At 40.6% G+C, this 12856-nt stretch overlaps 2 protein-coding genes across 2 annotated transcripts in view; one reads left to right on the plus strand and one right to left on the minus strand.

Moving 5' to 3' along the window:
- Positions 1-12856, minus strand: part of LOC148366224 (natterin-3-like) — a 163718-nt gene that overhangs the window by 16587 nt on the left and 134275 nt on the right. The window lies entirely within an intron of this gene.
- The window catches only part of adamtsl2 (ADAMTS like 2), a 41400-nt gene that overhangs the window by 15433 nt on the left and 13111 nt on the right, over positions 1-12856 (plus strand). Inside the window, exons 2-5 of the mRNA XM_088335194.1 lie at positions 3691-3805; positions 10037-10179; positions 10246-10321; positions 11784-11886. Coding sequence (XP_088191320.1) covers positions 3692-3805; positions 10037-10179; positions 10246-10321; positions 11784-11886 — 436 coding nt within the window. The 5' untranslated portion in view covers position 3691. The remainder of the gene's footprint in view (positions 1-3690; positions 3806-10036; positions 10180-10245; positions 10322-11783; positions 11887-12856) is intronic.

A 12856-nucleotide genomic window follows, 5' to 3' on the forward strand; every position in this document is an offset into this window, starting at 1 on the left:
ATCATTCATCAGTTGATGAAAAGACCGTCGCATTTATTTGGTTTAGGAGTCAGTTCACCCCCTGTGAACTTAGAGTCATGAAATGAAATGGTCTGCATTTATATAGCGCTTTTCAAGTCAAGACTTCCCAAAGCGCTTTACAGTGTGCTTCACATTTCCCAATAGCGGCCGTGCAGCCATGTGAGGCGCTAACCTGCTTATTGGGGGTATTAGGGGTTCAGTGTCTTACCCAAGGACACTTCGACATGTAACACGGAGGAGCCGGGATTCGAACTGCGATCTCTTGATCCCAAGACGAGCGCTCCTGAGCCACTGCCGCCCCGTCAAGTCATGTTGATTTGTAACGCCCTTAATCATGTCTCAAAGGGTTGTACAGACTACAGACTGATCTAAAACCTGCATGAGGGCAAGGAAAAATCCAAAAACCTCAGCATGAAGAAAACAAAGAAAACTTGAAAAGAAGCCGCACATGAGTTAATCCCCTACCAGGATGACCAGGCTGCAATTGATGTTGCAAGAGCATCAACACAAAATACCCAGACATCACTAAAATGCAACAAACAATACGCATCAACATTATATATTGGTCATTAATAGATTGGAATAGAATAGAACAGAATAGAGAAGAATAGAATAGAATAGAATAGAGAAGAATAGAATAGAATAGAATAGAATTGAATGGAATAGAAGTGAATAGAATAGAATGACCTTTATTGTCATTGTTACAAAATGGGTTGAACATATTGTGACAACGAAATTGGACGTGGCACTCCAGTTTCACATTTTACTGTGAGGATAAAAGAAAACAAAGAAGATAAAGGACCATAAAAGATGTTTGTATTGTCTTTGTTGCAGGCTTTGTTTTCCTTCGGAGGGGGGGGGGGTGTATGAGGGGGGTGAGGGACAGACAGAGACGGCCGGATCCTCCTAGGTGTTTGATAGTACTGTGCACACGGTCCAGTGTTTTTCCCCTGGTTGCTCAGTCCACGTATTAAATGAATTTGGGAAGTACAGTCCTTGAGCATGCCTGATTAAAGTCGCCGGCGACGATAAAAGCTCCGTCGGGGTGTGCAAGCTGCTGTTTATTGATAGCAGCGGGCAGGAGGTTTAGCGCTATGATAATGTTAGCATCTGGTGAAACGTTAGCATCCAGTGGAACGTAAACAGCAATCACAATGACCACAGTTAGCTTTCTTGGTAGATAGAAGGGTCTACACGATACTGCTAGAATTCTATATCAAGGGAGCAGTGTGTGTCAATGATTCGGCTGTTATTGCAGCGCACAGTCCCTCCACTAATAAGAATATAGTGAGAACTCTCTCGAAACCGCGGATTTCTTCTTGGCTCTTGGGATCACTAGTAGACCAGTAATGTGTGGAGAGAGTCCACTCCTTCAAACTCCTGGGCGGGCACGTCTCTGACAACCTCTCAGACCCAGCAGCGACTCTACCTCCTGAGGGTCCTTTGGAAGAATAACCTGGAACAGAAGTTTCTGGTGTCCTTCTACAAAGCCACAGTGGAAAGCATTCTGGCATATGGCATCACCATGTAGTAGGCTGGGCGAGTGACACCAGACAGGAAAAACATAGAGGAGTAATGAACAATGCATAAAAGATCATCGGCTGCTTTCTGCCCAGTCTAGAAGACATTGCCAGTTTGGGATACCGTAGCAGGGCTATCACCATTATAAAAGACAATTCCTGTTTCTTCGACCTGTTTCCCTCTGTTAGGCGCTATAGGTCCCTCAAAACTAGGACAAACAGGCTCAGAGACAGCTTCAGCCCCAGGGATATCACAACCCTAAATGAACTCACAAAAGTGTGAGAGCATATCTAGCGAACGATTTTGGGATGATCTATTTTTGGGTTGTTGCCAAATGACACTGAAAAAAATACGATTGCACGAAATATGTATATATTTAAATTGTGGTTGCTAAACGCTATTGCACTTGTTTTCATTGCACTATTGTTACAATGCTCTATTCTTGCATTGCTATTATTATTATTATTATAACTTAGGCCAGTTTTTCTAAGCATTATGTTATAATGATTATTTTTTACCTTTTCATCCTGATAGTCTTTTATCTTTATTCTCTTCAAAGTCTCTGTATGACGTGTTTTACCCAGGAGTATCATGTCCAATCTTGTTGCACACAACGTTGATATCAATGACAATAAAGACAATTCTAATAATAATTCTAATTTTCAGAGCGAAGCCTCCGGGCCCGAACATTAAATCTGTTTTGTCAATTATGGGTGCTATACAGTATACACCGACTATCACAAAACGGCGAATCAATCAAGTCAAATGAGTTCGCCGCGGAAGCCTCTATCTCGGTATCGTTTTTTTCGTTGCTAACGAAGCGAGCGGTTTGATGTAGTGAAAGGAAGTCCGTCTCTTTTTAGAGAACCGGATTTTTTGGCTCAACTCATTAAAGAGATCAAACGGCTCACTTGCTTTGATCCACTATATTACGAATTATTATGTTGTATAAAGAAGTTAAGAAAAAAGGAAGTATAAAATGAGAAAATGAAAAAAGACAGGTTTGTGGTTATCCCTTTAATCAGTATATTACCAACAATGATTTAATGCAGAAAATTTTTACTTAATTATATTTGCATGTGGGCAGCACGGCGGCGCAGTGGTTAGCGCATGTGCGGCACAGTTCAAGTCATGGGAACCTCCTGCGGGGGTTCAAATCTAGCTCCAGACTTCCTGTGCGGAGTTTGTATGTTCTCCCCGTGCTTGCGTGGGTTTCCTCCGGGCACTCTGGTCTCCTCCGACATTCCAAAAACATGCATGAAACGTTAATTGGCCGGTCTAAGTTGTCCCTAAGAGTGAATGAGCGAGCGAGTTGTCTGTCCCTGTGTGCCCTGCGATTGGCTGGCAACCACTTCAGGGTGTCCCCTTCCCACTGCCCGATGATTGCTGGGATGGGCTCCAGCACCCCCGCGACCCTACTGAGGATAAGCGGTGCAGCTAATGATATAATAAACCTTCATGTCGAGCAACTCAGTGTCTCACAACAGAATGTTAATTAACAATATATATGATATGACGAAACACATGTACAATATAACATGTTAAACTACATAAATAAACACGTTTGAAAAAAATATTTGGTGTAAGATTATTTTGTATTTTTTAAGGGAAAATACCACAGTTTTTAAGGGAATAGAGCCCTGGAGTGCGACAGGTATGTAAGCTTGTGAATCTGTTCTTCATATTAACAACTACTGTGTGTATACAGTATTACAGTACTTTTTTCATTTAGCTAAAATAATTTTCTTTTCAAATGCTTGAGCTACAGACTGGTTGGCATAGTTGTTAAGCAGCAGCTATGCTAAACCGTAACTATCGTACTACGGTGTTATTGTTACTGTTTACCTGACTTGTTTACCTGACTGCCCAATTTGCACATCTGGTTAGCTGCTCCTCTTGCACTCTTTGCACTACTGTAAAATACTATACATAGCCATAATTATTTAGTATATTATTAGTACTTCAATACTCCAACTCACTACAACATTTTATTTATATCTGTACATTCAAGGAAACTGTGCGGGTCAGATGTATCGACATTTCGTTCTGTATACTAGAATGACAATAAAGTATATCTGAATCTGAATCTGAACATAACACAGTATTGTTCTCGCTGGATTCACGTTTTTTCTCTGTCCTGTCCACCAGGATGCGTATGAACTCCTGGGAGGCGTTTGGTGAGACGGGCGTGGTCCTGCTAGCCATCCTCATGCTGATGATGTCCATGGGACGCCTTGCTACCATGGCTACCGCACCCCTACAGGTCAAACATCTGGACCAGACCCTATTGGGCATTACACCTCCATACTTCTGTCTTGAATAAATAGATGCATGTTTATTTTGATACGTGATAAAAACAAAAACTAAACAAAAAGTAAAAAAAAGATGATAAACAAAAACAATGTAAACGTAACATGCCTGGAATTGTCACAGACCAGGGCAGGAAACAGAATTTAGAACCCACTCGCGTAACATACTCACAATCCATTGGGGAGAGGAGGAATGCGCGCACCCTCGATCCGAGGATCGATGGTCGCAGAAGTAGATTGAAATCCAAACAAGAGTATTAAAAATCAAAGAAATCGGGCCAAAAACAAAACAGGATCAAACGCAGGCAAATTCACAGACGAGGCATTTCACAGAAGTATCACAGACGCTCAGCCAACTAACGGCTCAAAGGACCGCGTTTAAGTACTCCCGAGGAGCAATCAGTCAATGCGTCTCAGCCGGTGTCCATGGGCGGGGCCAATTGGGCGCTGTGGCAATTGCGACAGAATCCGGCGCCACCCGGCTGGGACCAACTGGGCGCCATGGCAACCGTGACAGGAATAGGAAGAAGCATAGACTTATTCAACCCTACCCCTAGACTTCCTTAATAAATGTGTAACAAGCACCTCATGAATATACGTATTTACATAGGTTATGTGGATGCAAAGTCACTTCATCATCATTATCAACATCGTTATCATCACCTTTTCCAGTGTCGATTATCACAACTATAATTCTCATTGGTGCTCGTAGTGACAACTACCGTATTTTCCGCACTATACGGCGCACCTAAAAGTCTTTTTTTTTTTTCAAAAGCTGACCATGCGCCTTATAATACAGTGCGCCTTATATATGGATCAATATTAAATCGCAAAGTCTTCCAACTAACTTGCAGCCGCCGACTCGATTTTCCCCCGAACGCCAAGTAGTCCGCGGTGTATGCTGGGATTTATTTACCGGCGTTTCATTGGCTAACCAATGTGTCAATCATCATTTGAATCGATCACTATTGGCTAAAGTTATTCGGAGGTCAAGGGGCGGATCCTTTTTATCATTTACAGGCTGGCATTGGCTGAAGCGGCAAAACAAAGCCTGCCATTGGCCGAAAAAGATGAATGCGTATAGCACGTGGTTGACGGCATACAGAAAGCATTTTTTTACTATTCTGTATTTGTAAATATTTTATTCTCCTGGATTTACTAAACTCATGGATATAAGAGGACCATGGCTGCACATTATTATTGAACACAACGACTTTGTTGAGCTACTCCGGCTATATATTTTCCCTGTATCTTGTTTCAGACTGAACTCCATGTTTCTGTGATAAGCGGTGCAGATAATGGATGGAATGGAGTGTCTATTTTTAAATTCAACTCAATTCCAAGTGTTTATTGTCATATGCACAGTAAAGTTGCGAGCGAAAATAGAAACTAAGGAATGGTTGGCATTTCTTGTATCCCAAGACTTTAACCTTCCGAATGATGGAACGATGCATTTGAGTGACATCGTACGGACACCGCATCCGCACGTGTTCTCGACACGTATTTGCTTCTTTGCAAGCTTTGGGAATGTTAAGGGGGTAATAAGTTTGACTGAACTATCTGACTTTTTTGTCGCCGTTCCCATTGTAGCGCCTTATAATCCGGTGCGTCTTATGTATGTCAAATATAGGACCAAAAACTATTTTTTCGGGGTGCGCCCTATTACCCGTCTTATAGTGCGGAAAATACGGTACCTCTGGACCTGCTTCTAGAGGGGGGCCTCAGGACCATCCATTGCTAAGTGTCCTGATCTGTGCATTTAAAATATCAAGACATAGGAGTTCGAGCCAGATGCTTCCTGCATAAGGCTCCCGCTTGTCTGCCCTAACTATGAGTTGTTCAGTCTGTTTTGTGTTCTCACTCATATTCGTCTCTATGTAATTGTATCCCCGTTTATTTCGTTTTTGTTTCGTTTTCACTATCACACCAACATTACCAACTTTTCTAAATATAGATCCAGAATATGATGAATTTGTATGCTATAAAGGTGATAACAACAATAACAACGTTCAACAATAACAATCGACATATAGTTAATCATAATAACAACAACAAGAATTTGTTTGCTGACATTCTTTGGATACCGTTAATAGTAATAATAGTCACATTTTCACAATTTTAACAGTAATCATCGGTATCACAGTAATCGTTATAATAATACCAGATTAATTACTAGATTACCCATTTAGTAACTCTATAATGCTACTGATTAGTAGTAGAAGTAGCGAAATATCATTCAGATGCCAATAATAAAGACAATAATAACAACATTAGTGATAATAACAGTTGAGTGATAATTACAATCTTAATAATAATAATAACAACATGAAATATTCAGTTTTTTGTCTTCCTTGTTGACATCAGGGTGATCCTTTTTGCGGCTCCTTGCGTTTGCATCGGCGTTTCCTTTTTTTTGAAGTCGACCCATTCGGTGAAGACCCCCTTACTCCCACCCATCAGGGTGTCCCCCACCCAATTTCTCCCCCCCTTTTGCATTCCAGCTGCATGCTAGAGTTTGATTGTGGCTGCTGCTGCACACGGGGAATGTCTAGAAAAGTTGGGTGTCAGCACTTTGAGGATGTTCACATCAATGCTGTCTGCAGGGTTGGGTAGGGTTACTTTAACTGGATTACTTTCAATTACTTTTGGATTACTCCAATACCAAATATGCTACTAAAAGACAAAATAAACTAAATATGAATACAATTATGACTCACAACACGTGGTAAGCTTTCTCTCCTGGCTTTGAACTCTTTGATCTCCGGCAAAACTAACATAAAATCAGGGTTGGGTAGGGTTACTTTAACTGGATTACTTGAATTACTTTTGGATTACTCCAATACCAAATATGCTAATAAAAGACAAAAGAAACTAAATATGAATACAATGATGACTCACAACACATGGTAAGCTTTCTCTCCTGGCTTTGATCTCTTTGATCTCTGGCAAAACTAACATAAAATCAGGGTTGGGTAGGGTTACTTTAACTGGATTACTTTCAATTACTTTTGGATTACTCCAATACCAAATATGCTACTAAAAGACAAAATAAACTAAATATGAATACAATGATGACTCACAACACGTGGTAAGCTTTCTCTCCTGGCTTTGATCTCTTTGATCTCTGGCAAAACTAACATAAAATCAGGGTTGGGTAGGGTTACTTTAACTGGATTACTTTCAATTACTTTTGGATGACTCCAATACCAAATATGCTAATAAAAGACAAAAGAAACTACATATGAATCAAATGATGACTCACAACACGTGGTAAGCTTTCTCTCCTGGCTTTGATCTCTTTGATCTCCGGCAAAACTAACATAAAATGCGACAGAAACAAAATGAAAATAAATCCAAACAGCTTGCATTTGATTCATATTTAGTTTCTTTTGTCTTTTATTAGCATATTTGGTATTGGAGTCATCCAAAAGTAATTGAAAGTAATCCAGTTAAAGTAACCCTACCCAACCCTGGCTGTCTGTTGGACGACTTGGTAGGACCACTTAAATCATAGGTGTCAAACGGGCGGCCCGTGGGCAATGTTCCCTGTAATTTTCCACGGGTCTGAGGGTTCACACAAAGTCGGTGAGCAACGCTTGAAACAACAGTGAGCAACCACAATCCCAAGTGTGGCAACTCAATCATTATCAAACATGTCCAAAACTTGACATCAAGTTACATTTTGCTGAGTTTCCGGCAATGCAAAATGATTTTTCTCTTTTGAATGAATTGACTCGTGTACTATTGCAAAGGTTGTACGGCCTACAAACGTCGTTTGTTCTTACAATTCTTTCACAAGATATCCATTTCTTTTTATTTCCTGATATATTTTGTCGCGTAATATTAACATTTTTGGGGGCTTATTTCGTCGGTTGTAAGATACAGAACTGTCCTTAATCACATTTCTTAGTGGAAGTACAATGTTGGCAACAAGATTCACTTAATATCATTGGAAATTATTTGAATGCAACACAAACTTCTTCTTTTTTCCGTGTTTTTTTTCTACTTTTTTCAAATTCCTTTAAAAAAAAAATGTAATCGTGTTTATTTTTCCTGAGCTGTTACTTTTTTCTTTTTGTTCTCTATTTTATTTTTTCCTACATTTCTTTCTTTTCTTTTTTTCTGGCTTTTTTTCTAAATTTTTTCTACCTTTTGTTTCTTTTTTTCTCGGCTTTTCACTACTTTTTCATTTTTTTTTCTTTTTTGTTCTATCCCCCCTTCCTTTAAGTCATTTTGTGCATAATTTTACATAATATTTGGTCATGTTGGGAGTAGAGAAGCAAAAACAACCCGAAGAGCCGTTTAGGAGCCGAAAGAGACGGTTCCTTTTAGTGAGCCGAGCCGAAGAAGCCGGATCTCGACAAACTCTACTAACTTTACTCAACTTCGTTCTACTTCGACTCGACTTCAAAATACCGCATTTAGAACACAACGTCAGGGGAACCCGTGTATTTTTACCTTCATGCACTGTAACTTTGACTTAAGGTGCTTCTTAATTAGCAATTTTGAGCCCTCATTTTTGTGCGCTGGCTAGATTTTCTTGTGCGCAATTGCGCACGCGCGCAGCTTAGAGGGGACACTGCCCGTGGGACAGATCAGGCCAAGGGTTTTGATCCGGCCCACAAGACAACACAGAGAGAAGCGCGAGAGGAAAATTATGAGCTGGAGTTTAAAATATGTCCGTTAGATGTCACCCAAGCCAGGAAACTTGCAGAGCAACTGTAGTGGTGTTTCTTTTTCTCTCTCTTCTCTCTCTCTCTCGCTCTCTCTCGCTCTCTCCCGCTCTCTCACTCTCTCTCTCGCTCTCTTACACTCACCCCCTCTTTCGCAATCTATGTCTCTCTCTTGTGCTCTTTTTATCTCTATTTCTCTCTCTAACTTTCCCTTTCTTTCTCTCTCTCTATTTCTCTCTCTCTCTCTCTCTCTCTCTCTCTCTCTCTCTCTCTCTCTCTCTCTCTCTCTCTTTCTCTCTCTTTCTCTCTCACTTCCTTTTTTCTGTTTCTCTTGCTTTTTTCTCTTTCTTAATGACCATCTCCCTATCTCTCTTTCTCTCGCTTTTTTCTTTTACTCGCTTTTTTCTCTTTCTCTCATTTTTCTCCTTCTCGTTTTTGATTTTCCCATCTTTTTTCCGCCTTTTATCTTTTTTTCCTACTCCCCTCATTCTCTTTTGCTCTCTTTCTCATGCTCACTTTTTTCTATCTCTTTCTGTATTTATCTTTTTCTCTTCTATCATTCCTCTGATATTTCTCTCTCTTTTTTCTTTATTTCTCTCTTTATTTCTCTCACTTTGTCCTTTTTCCTCCCTATCTCTCTTGTTTGTACTCTCTCTCTCTTGCTGTCTTACACTCTCCCTCTCTTTCGTTATCTATTTCTCTCTCTTGTGCTCTTTTTCTAACTCTATTTCTCTCTCTAACTCTCCCCTTCTTTCCTTCTTTCTTTCTTTCTTTTTTTCTTTCTTTCTTCCTTTCTTTTTTCCTCCCTCTCTTTACCTCTTTTTCATTCTTTCACTATTTTTCCTCTTTCTTTCACTATCTCTCTCTTTCTCTCTCACTTCCTTTTTTCTCTTTCTCTCACTTTTTTCTCTTTCTTGCTCACCATCTCCCTATCTCTCTTCCTCTTACTTTTTTCTTTTTCTTTCTTCTTTTCTCCTTCTCATTTTTGATTTCCATCTTATTTCTTACTCACCTTCATTCTCTTTTGCTCTCTTTCTCATGCTCACTTTTTTCTATCTCTTTTTATCTTCTATATTCTTCTGAGATTTCTCCCTCTTTTTTCTTACTTCATTTCTCTTTATTTCTCTTTCTTTCCCTGTTTCTTTCTTTCTCTTCTTTCTCTCTTTCTTTCTCTAACTTCCTTTTCCTCCCCATCTCTCTCATTTGTACTCTCTCTCTCTCTCTCTCTAATGTGCTCTCTCTATTCCTCCTTTTTGGGTCTCAGTATCTATCTCTCTTACTTTCTTGTTCTTTCTCTTTTTTCCCCTCCCTCAATCTGTCTGTTTTTTTTTATTCCTCTCTCTTTTTTCACCACTCTCTTTCTTTCTATCTTTTACTTTAATGTACTTGTCCGGCCCCTGTAAGATTTTTATTTCTAGCATGAGGCTCCCAGGCCGAATGAGTTTGATACCCCTGTCTTAAATCATTTAGCCACATTCGTGCTTCCATTATAAAATATATGCATGTGTACAGGAAGAAGTGAGCGTTTCCTCCAACAGCCTGGAGGAGCTCCAGGTGACAGCATTCTGGTGGGGAGAATGGGGAAAGTGGACGGCGTGCACGCGTACCTGCGGTGGAGGCGTCAAGTCACAGGAGAGACACTGCCTCAAACAGAGGTCACTACAGATTCCCTTTGCCGTTTTTTTGTTCCCCTTGGTCACGTGTAACCTTTGTGTCCAAAGAAAGAAAGTTGCTGCGTTCAAGGACAACATGACGTGCTCTGGAACTTCTAAGAAATATCACCTGTGCAACACACAGGTCAGTGTCATATACAGGGTTGGGTAGGGTTACTTTAACTGGATTACTTTCAATGACTTTTGGATGACTCCAATAGCAAATATGCTCATAAAAGACAAAAGAAACTAAATATGAATAAAATGACTCAATTTTGTGCAGGATTTGGGGAGTAACGGAATACATGGAACGACAAAAATGATGTTGGCAAGCTGTTTGGATTGATTTTCATTTTCTTCCTGTCGCATTTTATGTTAGTTTTGCCGGAGGTCAAAGAGATCAAAGCCAGGAGAGAAAGCTTACCACGTGTTGTGAGTCATCATTTGATTCAGAGTTAGTTTCTTTTGTCTTTTATTAGCATATTTGGTATTGGAGTCATCCAAAAGTCATTGAAAGTAATCCAGTTAAAGTAACCCTACCCAACCCTGCTATCTATCTATCTATCTATCTATCTATCTATCTATCTATCTATCTATCTATCTATCTATCTATCTATCTATCTATCTATCTATCTATCTATCCATCTCTCCATCTACCGTTCTGTCTATTTATCTATCTATCCATCTCTCTCTCTCTCTCTCTCTCTCTCTCTCTCTCTCTCTCTCTCTCTCTCTCTCTCTCTCTCTCTCTCTCTCTCTCTCTCTCTCTCTGTCTGTCTGTCTGTCTGTCTGTCTGTCTCTCTCTCTCTCTCTCTCTCTCTCTCTCTCTCTCTCTCTCTCTCTCTCTCTCTCTCTCTATCTATATATCTATCTATCTATCCATCTCTCCATCTACTGTTCTATCTATTTATCTATCTATCCATCTCTCCATCTACCGTTCTATCTCTCTCTCTCTCTCTCTCTCTCTCTCTCTCTCTCTCTCTCTCTCTATCTATCTATCTATCTATCTATCTATCTGTCTGTCTGTCTGTCTGTCTGTCTGTCTGTCTCTCTCTCTCTCTCTCTCTCTCTCTATCTATCTATCTATCTATCTATCTATCTATCTATCTATCTATCTATCTATCTATCAGGGTTGGGTAGGGTTACTTTAACTTGATTACTTTCAATTACTTTGGATTACTCCAATACCAAATATGCTAATAAAAGACAAAATAAACTAAATATGAATAAAATGACTAAATTTTGTGCAGGCTTGGAATACATGGAACGGATGTTGGCAAGCTGTTTGGATTTATTTTCATTTTGTTTCTGTCGCATTTTATGTTCGTTTTGCCGGAGATCAAAGCCAGGAGAGAAAGCTTACCACGTGTTGTGAGTCATACTTTTATTCATATTAAGTTTCTTTTGTCTTTTATTAGCCTATTTGGTATTGGAGTCATCCAAAAGTCATTGAAAGTAATCCACTTAAAGTAACCCTACCCAACCCTGCTCATATACAACTCGGCAAACAGATATTTAGCGAGTGTCTTGTGAACCCTGGGATTCTTAGCACACAGCACACACAAAAAGGCACACAGATACACCAACAAACTTCTTGCACCACTCAGGACTGTCCAGCAAGTGGTCAAAGCTTCCGAGAGGAGCAGTGTTGGTCCTTCAACTCACAACTGTACAGTGGCCACAGCTACCGGTGGAAACCTCTCTATCCAGGTACTGCATATTCTATTGTACTCATGGGTTAGGGTAGGAAGCCACAGTTTAGAGCAGGGGTCGGCAACCTATGACCCGCGTGCCAGCAGTGGCACGCGAAGGGTTAACCAGTGGTACGCGAGCACACGGCAAAATAATAATGATTATTTTTGCGCATTTTTACCTGAAATTTCATGTCCTGCACGGTTGTCATGGCGCCCAGCTGGCCCCGCCCCTTGACACCGGCTGAGACGCATTGGACTGATTGCTCTTGGAGTACTTAAGCGCGCTTCTTTGTACTGTGCAGGGCTGGAACGTTTGTTAAACCTGGTTAAACTCCGTGAGACTTCTGTGAGACTTCTGTTAAATTCCTAGTTCTGAGAATCTGCCCGTATTTGATCCTGTTTTGTTTTTGGTCTGATCCGTTTGTTTGTTTTTGACAACTTTTCTTTTGTTTGGATTTCTAATCCACTCCGCGACCATCGATCCCCGGATCGAGTGTGCGCACCCTCCTCATCCTCCCCCCAATAAATTATGAGTACGTCTACGCGAATGGGTCCGTTTTTCCTGTTTCCCGCTCCGCTTCGTGACAGTGTTGTTTAGAGGCTTTACGGTAGCACGCCTCCTCTTCTGCTCCGTGTGCGAGTGTGTGTCTGCACTGCGACTCCCAGGAGAGGAGAAATCCGTGTTTTGACCCAGCCACAGAAACACCGGCTCGTGGATAAATGAATGAATCATGACAGCTCCTTCAGGGAAAAAAATCTCATTCTTTGACTAACGACTGGGGGCTTGTGCAAAAAATGACTGTGCTGTTTGCGCATTATGCCTCGAGGGCGTTGTACCTCACACATCAAGTGTTAAAGGTCATGACAAGATGAAACATGAATCCAAGGCGGAGACATTCAAACGCTCTGTGTCCATGTACGGCTAACAAAAACAGACCCTAAAAACCTTTGTCACTGCTAAAAACACCACCACTGAAGCAAGTTAT

This window comes from Urocampus carinirostris, chromosome 5 (genome assembly GCF_059441175.1).
Source record: "Urocampus carinirostris isolate Australia breed hairy pipefish chromosome 5, RoL_Ucar_1.0, whole genome shotgun sequence".
Taxonomy (NCBI): Eukaryota; Metazoa; Chordata; class Actinopteri; order Syngnathiformes; family Syngnathidae; genus Urocampus; species Urocampus carinirostris.